This window comes from Natator depressus, chromosome 1, assembly GCF_965152275.1.
Source record: "Natator depressus isolate rNatDep1 chromosome 1, rNatDep2.hap1, whole genome shotgun sequence".
Lineage (NCBI taxonomy): Eukaryota > Metazoa > Chordata > Testudines > Cheloniidae > Natator > Natator depressus.
Genome location: NC_134234.1, coordinates 107,597,861 through 107,609,999, shown reverse-complemented (window position 1 = coordinate 107,609,999; position 12,139 = coordinate 107,597,861). Strand labels below are relative to the sequence as shown.

Genomic DNA, 12,139 nt, shown 5'->3' with positions numbered 1-12,139 from the left:
ATAATACTTACTCCTTTTCATAATACAAGAACAAGGGGCCACCAAATGAAATTAATAGGTAGCAGGTTTAAAATAAACACAAGACAGTATTTTTTCACGCAATGCACTGTCAACCTCTAGAACTCCTTGCCAGAGGGTGTTGTGAAGGCCAATATGATAACAGGGTTCAAAAGGGAGCTATATAGATTCATGGAAGATGGGTTCATCAATGGCGATTAGCCAGGATGAGCAGGAATGGTGTCCCTAGCCTCTGTTTGCCAAAAGCTGGGATTGGGTGACCAGGCATGGATCACTTGATAACCTGTCTGTTCATTCCCTTCGGGACACCTGCCATTGGCCACTGTCAGAGGACAGGATACTGGGCTTGATGGACCTTTGGTCTGACCCAGTATGGCCGTTCTTATGTTCTTAGATTATGGGAACTGTAACTCTAAATTTTCTATTTGTGACTTTCAAAATAATCTAGAAGATTGCTCTATTGACTTTCAAATCACTTAGGCACTTTTGAGAATCCTATCCTACAATCCTAGATTCAATGTAGTATTAATTAGTATAATTTTTAAGAAAGCTAAATGTTAACATTTTTTTCTTTTTAATAGCAACCATTCTCCCCTGAGGAGGACCTGAAGTACCACTGCTCAAAATGTGAAAGTGCAAGCAGCACACTTTGTCTAGACTAGGAGGGGTCCCTAAGTGGGAATTATTATTAAGGTACTGTGCATTACAGCATTTTCCTCTGGGAAAAGAAAGAATATTTGCTAAAAGTTAGCATCTCTCCTCTGGGGCAGCAGGAAGAGAATATTGCTGTGTTTGTGTTCCTCTAAGCATGAAGGTATAGTACCCCATTAGCAGAAGAGAATGCATTGTTTTCTTCACATTGAGGGAGAGACGGACCAAGTATTAAACCCATATGCTGGCCAGATTTGACCAGGGCAGGACTGTACTACTCTGGGATCCCAGGCTGGGAAACTGGTGGTTAGAGAGTCTGCCCTTCATGCAACTGCGCTTGGTGTGTCCCTACCTGTATGAATGCTGGTGAAAGTGCAGGCTGGAGGGCTTTGCAGCTTATCACGGCAGTGCAGTGTGAGAGGGAGCCCAGGCTGGTAAGTCAGGGGGCTCAGTGGTATCCCAGTTCCAGGTGGCACCCCGAAGGAAACCCGTCACACCCACCACCCAGTCCTGTCTACACTAAACTCCCACAGGTGGAGCTGCACCTATAGAGAATTACAGGTCCCCTTGCTGCCAGTGTAGGCAAGCACAGTGCAGTTGCATTAGTGGAAAACTATAGGTCTCCTTTTTACACTGTGGTCAAGGCCTGACAATTTAGGCTAAAATCCAGGTGCCTCATTAGTTTATTAACTCCTCAGGGCAGGTATTGTCTCAGACTCTGTTTGTATGGTGGCCAGTACAATGTAGCTTTGTTCCTTATGGGAGACTATGGCAATACATAAAATAGCTAGCGTTGTTTCTCAGTGTGCTGCAGTTGCCTCCCTGCTGGGGCTGCCACCGCCTAGGGAACACCCCATGCTGCGATCCTGCTTCCCCCGTACCCCCGCCCATTCCCATATCCCCTTCTCTTCCCCATCCCCTTGAGTGCTGAGCAATTCCTTAGCTGAAAGCCTTCCCCTGCACAACTGATTTAAGTGTCTTTCTGCAGCTGGGTGTGTCCCTACCTGTGTGTGAGCTAGAGGAGGCTTGAGGGCCTGGCTTAGCAGGACAGGGTGAGGGAGTCCAGGCTGGTGGAACAGGTGGGCTCAGTGGTACCCCAGTACATCAGGTGGCACCCCGGAAGGGGGGGCAACCCATCACAGACATATTCCAGGAGGTTTCATTACATAACATAATAGTTAAGGACTGGGCTATGTTGAAACTCATTTACTGTGGAGTGAGCAGTTTGTCCCCAGCGGAAAATAAGGACCAGCATGTGTGTCAGATTTTTCATGTGCATGCAAAGTTCATGCTCATGGTATAAATAAACAATATGGAAAATTACCAGTTGTATTGTGAATCTTATTTTTAAAAGTGTGATAGGGTATAGGCTACTTCATTTTTAATGCTTGTTTAAATGTTTTGTGTGTGTTTAATTTTATTTAAAAATAACCAAAGGAAAACAGTATCATCATCATCGTCATGTTCCTATTATGCCTCTGCCGTTTAGGGCAATGATGAAGCTCCTCTACTCCTGTCTGTTTCTGACAAGTCTTTCAGTGGTTCCCCGGCTGTGCCCCAGGTTTTTCAGCTCGGCTTCCATAGCTCTTCGCCGTGTTGTATTCACTTGCCTTCAGGTGTCCATCTTATTGCTACTCTGGTGATGGAATCAGTTTCCATCCTAAGCACATGACCGATCCATCTCCATGCCTCCTGGCAATGATGGTGCTCAGATCCTCTTGGCTGCACTGTGTCCATAGATCTTGGTTTGAGATTGTTCTAGGCCAAAAGATCGACTGGGTAATGCGGCGTACAACAGAAGACATGCCAAGAGGCATTAAATGGACACTCTTCTCATCCCTTGAAGACCTGGACTTCGCAGATGATGTAGCTCTCCTATCACGTACCCAACACCATATACAAGAAAAAACAACTTGACTCAACCACAATAAGACAGATATCATGACCTTTAATATTGCCTCACCATCACCAGTACGGATAGAGGATTATGTTCTCACCAATGTAGAAACATTCACATACTTGGGCAGCACCATCAGCCAGGATGGTGGAACAAGCCAGGACATCTGGAAAAAAAAATCAATAAAGCCAGGAACACCTTCAGGAGCTTAAATACCATCTGGAAATCATCAAAATACAACACCAAAACAAAACTCAAGATTTATCAGAGCTGCGAAAATAGTATACCATCACCAAATGACTGATACAGCCAAAAGGCATTCATTAGACTTAATAAATAAACACATTTTATTTCATTTAACTTATATAAGTTGGTTCTCCTGTAGTTGAATGCCTTTGCTCATGTTTTTTTTTTCTTCTTAAACCTGTAATTTCTTGTTGCTTTCAGCAAATCTGGAGACTTTCTGACATTCATAAATGTCATCACAAGACATACTTCAGTGTACCTATACCTAGCTTTGCTTTCACAATACGTTCACTTAATCAGTTCCTTTCTTTCCTCCCAAGCTGAGTCAGTAACCTGCATACTGCAAAAGGATTTTTATTTGAGACTGGAATTGAAAGCATGAAAGATACAAGTTTAAAAATGTGTGGTATTTTTTTGAAAACTTCCAGCATCTTTGTTCAGCTTTTTGCTCCTTTGAAATTATTTTTCTAATTTGCTGTAAAATGCTGTAATCATCATATAGCTTATCAAAATCAATCTCAAGGTTAAGAACTTCAGCCCGCTTCTCAGTATCAAACCATTCCACTTCATTGTCCAGTAAGAGCACTGACATGTTTGGAAACAGATGTCTTGAAATCATACCATTTCTAAAGATATGCACTGCATCTTGACAATCCCTTATCTGCTTCCTCCTCAGATTTTCACCTGTTCTATAGAGATTGCGCAAAATAGCCTGCACTGATGGTCCTCTTTCCTTCTCTTTAGTTTAGAATGACAGTCTAATTCTATACAATTGGTATTGTTGCATTCTAGCTTTTTGAGTGCTTCAAAAATACTCCCATCAGGTTATGTAGGAAGTAAATTTAACAAAGAGAGATTCCTGATCATCCTCACTGAATGCTTCCCAAATAATCTTGGCATAATTTTCCCCCTCTGAAATAAATATGCTTTTAATACAGAGTGGATTGATTTTAAATCAAGGCAATTTAAATCAGCTATTTAAACCAACACATGGATTTAAAAGCCTTGATTTAAATAATTGATTTTAATAAATATTTCCTATTTTATTTCAGTTATTTTATAAAGAAAGGTGCATTCTCATTGGTTGATATAACTATTACGACATATTGATTTACAACTAAAAAGAACCTTTACACTAAATTTGGTGCATCTTTTTGCTACTGTGACATTACCTAGAGTACAATCTGGACTGTTGAACAGCTGTGTCCCCTCAGTACTCCAACCTGGGGAACCTTTTACACTGCTTTAGTGTGGGAGCAGCCACTCCTGACCTGTTCACTCAGAGCCTCCAGCATGTAAATTACTCCCAGCTATATCGTAAGAGTGATACAGTTAGCCATGCCTGAATTATATTACAGAGCAACATCATCAAATTCCAAGTCCCAGACTTGTCCCCAGAAATGTGTGTCTTGTACTGCCCAGTACCCTCATGGACAATACAAACTCATAGAAAGTCCGTTGTTTCATTAACAGAAAATGATATGCACAAATCTTGTTATCCCAAATGAAGTTTCCCAAACACACACTGGTGTAGGTAAAACAAGTTATTAACTACAGAAATTTAGATTTTAAGTGATTACAAATAATGAGGCATAAAAGTCAGAATTGGTTACAAAGAAATAAAAGGTAAAACACAAACTAATGCCTAACTTAACAAACTAAGTGAATTTAAAGCAAAAGGATTTATCTTACCACATGCTTACAGCAGTCTAGTTGGATTCTTGTCAGCCAGGACCCCACCCCCAGTTCAATGATGCTTCCTTTTCTTTCAAGTGGTGTTGATGCTGTGAGTAGAGAAGAGGGGAGAGAGGTGATTTGGGGCTTCTGTTACTCATTTTTATCTTTTTCCTCTTCTTTGAGAATCATCTCCAGCTGGGGTTCAGGAGACAAAGTCTGGGGACAGGAATTTTCATGGATTCAGCATATTTATTTTTGATTTAAATATTTTAAGAAACTATAATAAATTTAGGCCTTAACAAATTTTGTATTAAATTCAGATTTCATTATAAACAGGCTTATTTTTAAAATAACAAGTAAATCTTATTTAAATAAAAAAACCCTGATTTAAAAAAATAAATTCAAAAACATCCTGTATTTTTATCCGCGCTGCTTCAATGCAGGCCAGTGTGGTAGGACTCATTCCATTGCAGGCAGAAGGACAGATACCTCATTGGAACATTACGAAGAAGTTTCTTATACGCATAAGAACTACCATATTGGGTCAGATCAATAGTCCATCTAGCCTAGTATCCTATCTCCCAGAGTGGCCAATACCAGAGATCCAGGGCAGGGCAGTTTTGTAGCGATCTACCCAGTCTTCGCCTCCTGGTGTCTGGCAATCTGAGGTTTAGGGTTGCCCAGAGCATGGGGTTGATCTCTAATCAGCTGGACTAATAGGCATTGATGGACCTATCCTCCATGAACTTATCTGGTTCTTTTTTGAACCCAGTTATGCTTTTGGCCTTCACAACATCCCATGGCAATGAGTTCCACAGGTTAATTGTGCATTTTGTGTGAAAAAGTAGTTCCTCTTGTTTATATTAAACCTGCTGCCTATTCATTTATTTAGGTGTCCTCTAGTTTTTGTATTGTGGGAAAGGGTAAAAACACTTTTTCCCCCACACTAGTCAAGGTTTTATAGACCTCTATCATATACCCCCAATCATCTCCTTTCTAAGAACAGCCCTAATCCTTTTTAGTCTGTCCTCTTATGGATGCCATTCCATAGCCTTGATCATCTTTGTTGCCTTTTTCTGAACCTTTTCCAGTTCCAGTATATCCTTTTTGAGATAAGGCAGCCATAATTGGCACACCATGAACTTATATAGTTGGCATTATGATATTTTCTGTCTTATTTTCTATCCCTTTCATAATAGTTCCTAACATTGTTAGCCTTTTGGACCATTGATGTATATTGACCTGACATTTTCAGAAAACTATCCACAATCACTCCAAGATCTCTTCCTTGAGTGGTAATTTAGAACCCATCATTATATACGTATAGTTGGGATTATTTTTTCCAACATTTATTACTTGGAAGTTATCAATGTTGAATTTCATCTGCCATTTTGTTGTCCAGTCACTCAGTTTTTATGAGATTCCTTTGTAACTCTTCACAGTGTGCTTTATACTTAATTATCTTGAATAATTTTGTATCATCTGCAAACTTTGCTACTTCATTGTTAACTCCCTTTTCCAGATCACAAATGAATATGTAGACTGCACTTGTCCCAGAACAGATACTTAGGGGACCCCACTCCACTGTGAAAGCTTACTATTTATTGCTACTCTTTCTGTCCTACCTTTTAACAAGTTATTGATCCATAAGAGGACCTTCCCTGTTGTCCCATAACTGCTTACTTAAAAGCCTGTGGTGAGGGAACTTGTCAAACGCTTTCTGAAAAAAAAGCACACTATATTATTCCTGGGAGAATACTGTGCACGCGCATAATTAATGAGCTGTGCATATTTTTAATTTTTTGTAGGGAAAAAAGCTTCTGCCAAAATGTTGCTGCAGTTCCAGCCTTTGCTCACCAGAGGACGCTGTGGTGCAAGAACAGCAGCCGCTCCCAACAGAAAATAACTTCTGCAGTTCTGCTTTTGTCCACCAGAGGGCGCTATGGAGATAGACCAAAGCAGCAGCTCCCAGCCAGCGAGGCAAGGAGCCTGCTTTCTTCACACCTGTAAGGCCAGGTCAGGAGAGAGGGGCTATGGGGAGAACGACAGGGTGGGGTGCTGGGGGGGAGGGGTCAGAAAGGGGAGGACAGACTGGAGAAGGGGCTGAATGGGAGTGGAGGCACAGAGCCACAGGGGGGAGGGAGGTGCAGGGCCACATGGTGATGGCAAAGGGGGTGCAGAGCTACGAGTAGGGGAGTGGCTGGGTGGGGGCACAGAGACACATGGGGATGGGGAGGAGGTACAGAGCCATATGGGGAGGGGAGTGTAGCACACATGGGGACAGGGGCAGATGTGCCTGACTGAATGGGAGAGGCTAGGGGTCAGCTGGGGTCTGCATGGGGGAAGCTCCCTAACAATCCTTCCTCACTCCCCTAAAACACCTGTTCCATACTTTTCCCACCCATACCCAACAACCCTCCAAGTTCACACCCAGACTCCTTCCCAGCAATTTACTTCCCTCTCCCTCAGCTCCTCCGTTACCCCTGACTCCCCCAAGCCTTTGCACTGCTTCTGCAGGGTGTGGGAAATATGGTTCTGTGTTGTAGTTTAAATGAATTATTACTCAGTGTTCTGTATTAATATGTCTAGTAAGGAATCTATTTGTCAAACATTTCCTGAATCTTTTTTGTTGTCTGTATTGTTACAGACATACTTGCTGACAGGTATTTTGAAACAAACGACCAAAAATAATTGAAACTGGTGTGATTATATTGTGTTATTTTGACAAATAAAATATGCAGAATTTTGCAGAATTTTAAAATATTGTGCACAGAATTCCCCCAGGAGTAACTGTATCGACTGCATCACCCTTCTCCACATGCTTGTTGACATACTCAAAGAATTTTAATAGATTGGTGAGGCATGATTTTCCCTCACAAAAGTCATGTTTTCCCAACAAATTGTGTTTATCTTTGTGTCTGATAATTCAGTTGCTTGTTATAGTTTCTACCAATTTGACTGGTACTGACATTAGGCACACCAGCCTGTAATTGCCAGGATAGGCTGTGGAACCCTTTTAAAAAGTTAGCTTTCATGCCATTTTTAACAGTTATGAATTACATTGCACTTGCATCCAATCTGAACCATTCTGTCATTCATTTGTTTTAGCTTCTGGTAAACTGACTTGTTTTTTCCAAAGTCAGAGATGTTATTAGCTACACAAGACCACACACACTTTATATAAGGTCACTTTCTTCTATGTTTGAAATACCTACAACAATAGCATTACTTGTCTCCTCGTTACCGTGGTAAAAATCAAGTAAGCCATTTTTAAATCCCTTCCATCTTTGAAAAATAACCAACAGAAATCAGGAAACATTTATTTCCCCTATTGGAGGGATCTGTTCTGACTGCGGAGAAAAATGTGCTAATTTGAGATCATTAACTAAAAGTTGCTTCAATTTCAGTGCCACTCTTAGGAATTCTAGGTGCTTTTGTAGGTTCAGAAGACTTGGGTTTGTTGTACCAATAAATTAAAAACCAGCAGGATCTTATTAAAGGGAAAAAGGCAAAATACCACATTTATTGTGAATACAGAAAGAATCATAGTAAGCAGTTAGTTACAGCTGTAACATTCCATTCAATCTCATCTTTATTCACTCATTCATTCATACTCACACACACAGGTTCTGCAAGGTTGTTATCATAGTAAGCAGTTAGTTATAGCTATAACATTCCATTCAATCTCATATTTATTCACACATTCACACACACTCACACACACACACACAGAGGTTCTGCAAGGTTGTCATCATAGTTACCAGCCTTAGAGTTGCTCATGCCAAGCCACTGGCCAGGTGGCCTGGACATGAGGAGGGAGCAGGGCCTTGTCAGATGCTCATCTGATGCTCCTGGAAGTTGGTTTGCAGAATCAGACCCCAAAGTTCTCACTTTTTAGAGTCTCTTTTTATAGGAATTTCTTCCTAGGCCAGTCTGTGGGAATTGCTTCATCATGCTGTTGCTGAATCAATCAGCAGATGGCACATTCCTGACGGCTCCGTGCTGCTAGATGTTATCTTGTTCTTTGGTTCTCCCATTCTTGAGGCTGTTGGGTGGATTCCAGTCTGCCCTCCGGGGGTCCTCTGGTTATTTCCACTTGACGCCTTCTTCAGCCGATGGACACTGGATTCTTAGGCTGGCACCTCCCTGATCATTCAGTTATTATCCACACCAAGCATCCATCCACATACATCCTCTCTCTCTATTTTAATCACAATTGTTAATACAACAAAAGGGCGGGGAGTCTCTGGGTGCTGTGTCTGTTGTTAGAGTATTGCTTTGAGTCTCTCTCTGTGAATTGCTTTGAGAACAGACTCTGTCTTAGAATGTACTAACGCAATTAGCAGCTTGCAAGTTTCACATACAGAGGGAGAGAAACAGTACCAAAAACCAAGAGACCTCTTAATTAGTAATACCCTGGAATTTAAACTATGGGGAATCAAACTCATTTGTGATTTTAATACAGAACTTCTTTAATATGATCCAACAGGTTGGTGGCTGTTTTTGTTTTTTTGCACAATTTCTGAATCTGATAGACGTTTTGGAAGCCATTTGTTGCGCCAATCTTGATTAAAATAAATGATTAATCACGTCATGGTAAATTTCTTGTATTTCTGCTGCTGTCACTAGACTTTCCTGAAGAGTGTCCTCTTTGATTTTTAAAAAAAGAGTTCATTTCTGATTTTTCACAGCATCTTTGTGTTTTAAACATTCCACATGAATGGCAAGAGCTCTTCTCTTTTCATATTTAATTGAAAATGTTTGATGACACAAAGTACATTAAGCCATAAATTCATCAGTTTTGCAAAGGCAATTTTTATACCCAGGATCCTTTAAACTGATGAGTGGTGTAAGTACAATATCTTGGAACCAGGATGTTTTGAAGAGCTGCAACCACCATATCATCCATTTTGAAAAATGGATCTGTTCCTTTTGAAAGTGCAAAATTCTGTTCTTGCTCAGGATCCAGAATTATGTTTGGTTGCTGTGAGAGAGCATTGATTTTATGGTAGCTACATAATGTAAGTTGCAGCAGCAGTACAACTGGATGGAGGAGAGATGGCAAGTGTACATTTTCTCACCACTTCAAACACCAGCTGGACTATAAATAGCCTTGGCAGAATTCAATTTTTTTAATAATTTCAACCATTTATTTTTAAGCTTTTTTCTATTTAACAACGTAACTGTTCACAGCTGTGGGAAATGGGAAGATCCGACAATGGAACCAATGGCAGTGGATACTGAGATTCAAAAAGTTAGAACTTTATGACTCAAAAACACAAATTCTCAATATCACATCAATTGATACAAATTAAACAGCCTTAAAGCTAATTGTGATAAGGTCTCCGGCAGCATTTTTCTTACTGTGCCTAGCATAGATGCTGGAACTAGCGCTGCTCCCGCACCCTAGGGCTTGAAGTGGTTTCCATTATATACAGGATTTACAGTTCGCTTCAGTAGCTCTTGGCACACCCCTTGCCTAGATGTAAAGTTGCATTATGGACGGATATATTTGGTTTGGGTGACAAAAATCGACTCCCCAGAAACGCCTGACGCTAAGGCGAGGCTGCCCATGATCAGTCTGAGGCACCGTTGCACGCCCGCCCTGGAGCGGCCCCTGTGACGCTTCTCTGGGCTGCTCGTTGCAGCCCCTAGCTTAGTCCCCCCGACTCCCTGATCGGCGAGGCCCGGCGCGGGGCCGGGCGGGGTGGCCGGAGCGCGCGGGATCGGACTATTGCCATCACAGGGCCAACGCTTCGATGCTGCGCGCGCTCCCTCCGGCTCCCGGTCAAGCTCGCGGGCAAAGCGGCACCAACGGCTGGCGGCCTGCAGGCGGTGACAGGGGGAGGGGCCGCAGGCACACTCAGCGCGCGCGCGGCCCCAGTCCAACCGCTCCCCTCCCCGCCGCCCCGCGCGCTGGCCGCTCCGCCCACGCCGCTCGGGGAGGAGCCACGCGCCCGCCCCACCTGGTTCTTTGTGCTCGGAGTCAGTCGGGACTCGGCAGCAGCCTCGAGCCTCCGTCGCCCTCTGTCACCATGTCGCTGGGAGTCGGCCCGGAGGCGGGATTCTCCAGCGAGGAGCTGCTGACCCTGCGCTTCCCCCTGCACCGCGCCTGCCGCGACGGGGACCTGCCCAGCCTGTGCGCGCTGCTGCAGGGCTCGCCCCGCTCCGACCTGGCCGTCGAGGACTCCTTCTACGGCTGGACGCCCATCCACTGGGCCGCGCACTTCGGCAAGGTGCGGCCCGGCCCGGGGAGGGGGCGCTGCCCCGCGGGACCCCAGGCTCGCACGGCGCCATCTTGCCGTGCTCGCTGCCGCGGGTGGACGGCCCGGGAACCGCCACCCGGCTCAGCGGGAGTCTCGGTGCCGGCCCCACCCCCCAGGGAGCGCGAGGAGCGGGCTGTGGGGGGCGCTCCTGTCGGCCCCGCGCTGGGGGGGACGTGGGACGGGTCGGGCTCTCGTGGGGGCCTGTCCACGTCCCGGGAGAGAGCCGGGGCCGCCTCGGCATCGGGCCCGGAGGAGGGGCGGCGACTCGGGCCCCGGCAGCCGGCGCTTGCTGATGGGACGAGGAAGCGCCGCAGCTCATCGGGCCCGGTGCCCCGAATGGGCCCGGCCGGCCCCTGGGGCGCTCGCCGCCCCCTCCCCGGCGCTTTATTGACAGGGACAGATCCGTGGCCCCCGGCCAAGCTTTCGAAAGGTGCCGGGGTCACTGGCAGCGGCTGCGGGAGCCAATGGGGAGGAGGAGGGGGCAGGTGCTCCTCCCCCAGCGCGCGGGGGCGGGGCGGGCTATTGAGTTACCTGAGGCCCCACATTTTCGTCCTCCTCCCCCCCCGGTCCAGTAACGGTCCTTCTTGCGCGCGCAGGCTCCACCTGGAGACTTGGCTCTGTTTTGGTGCCCGTGTTGTGACGACCGGCGTGTGCGTTGGGAAGGAGGCGATCGCTGGGCGGAGCGCGGCCCGGGGGCCCTGCGTGTGAGCGGCGCGGGGGGATCTGTGCCCTGGCGGCTCCCTCGCTGCCGTGCCTGGGAGGTGAAAGGACGCGCTGGGTCGCGCCACAGCCGTTGTATCGGGTCTGGGTCCCCGGAGACAGTTGTGCATTATAACTGCGGGCAGGACGTGGCCCCGTGTGACGGAAGTGTGGTGGCCCCAAAACATCTGACCGTTAACTCCCTTATTTTCCCCAGTCCCTGAAAATGGTTCTTTCCCCTCATCTTTTGTGACTTTTCTGTCTGTAAGCCTCATTCCGGCACTTTCCTTTCTTGTATTATGGGGGGCAGGGCAGCCGCTTGTGCCTTTAACCATTGCTTTTTATATCAGGCTTTATAAGGTTCTTAAAGGAACGTGTAGAGGGAACAGTCAGGCCTGCAAGCTAATGCTAGATAGGGTAAGCAAAATGCCCCGTGGCCAGACGTCTTTCTTTAATGAAAATACTAAAGGGAATGCAGAAGATTTGTTTGTATACAGTTTTGCATACAGATAGGATACATGAAAACATAACTAATATTTTAGTGCTCTTAGATTGCTGCACTTTTGGCAGTGTCACAAGTCAGAGCAATTAGCTCAATTAAAAGAGGCTAAGCCTTTGAGGTGAGAGGCAAGAGGGCAAGCCAACAAAGAGGATAAGCAGGGCACGGGTAAATTAAGGTGCCTCA

At 45.2% G+C, this 12,139-nt stretch overlaps 1 protein-coding gene and 1 long non-coding RNA gene across 2 annotated transcripts in view; one reads left to right on the top strand and one right to left on the bottom strand.

The window, feature by feature from the left end:
• Window positions 1–2,077: 2,077 nt before the first annotated feature.
• Window positions 2,078–10,848, bottom strand: LOC141993912 (uncharacterized). The gene is made up of 3 exons (XR_012640964.1): window positions 10,456–10,848; window positions 4,505–4,596; window positions 2,078–2,732 (listed from the first exon to the last, which is right to left on the bottom strand). It is a non-coding gene; the product is annotated as an uncharacterized LOC141993912 (long non-coding RNA).
• ANKRD10 (ankyrin repeat domain 10) overlaps window positions 10,453–12,139 on the top strand; it is a 53,483-nt gene continuing 51,796 nt past the window's right edge. The window contains exon 1 of the mRNA XM_074963746.1: window positions 10,453–10,725. Within this exon, the coding sequence (XP_074819847.1) occupies window positions 10,525–10,725 (201 nt within the window). The 5' untranslated portion in view covers window positions 10,453–10,524. The remainder of the gene's footprint in view (window positions 10,726–12,139) is intronic.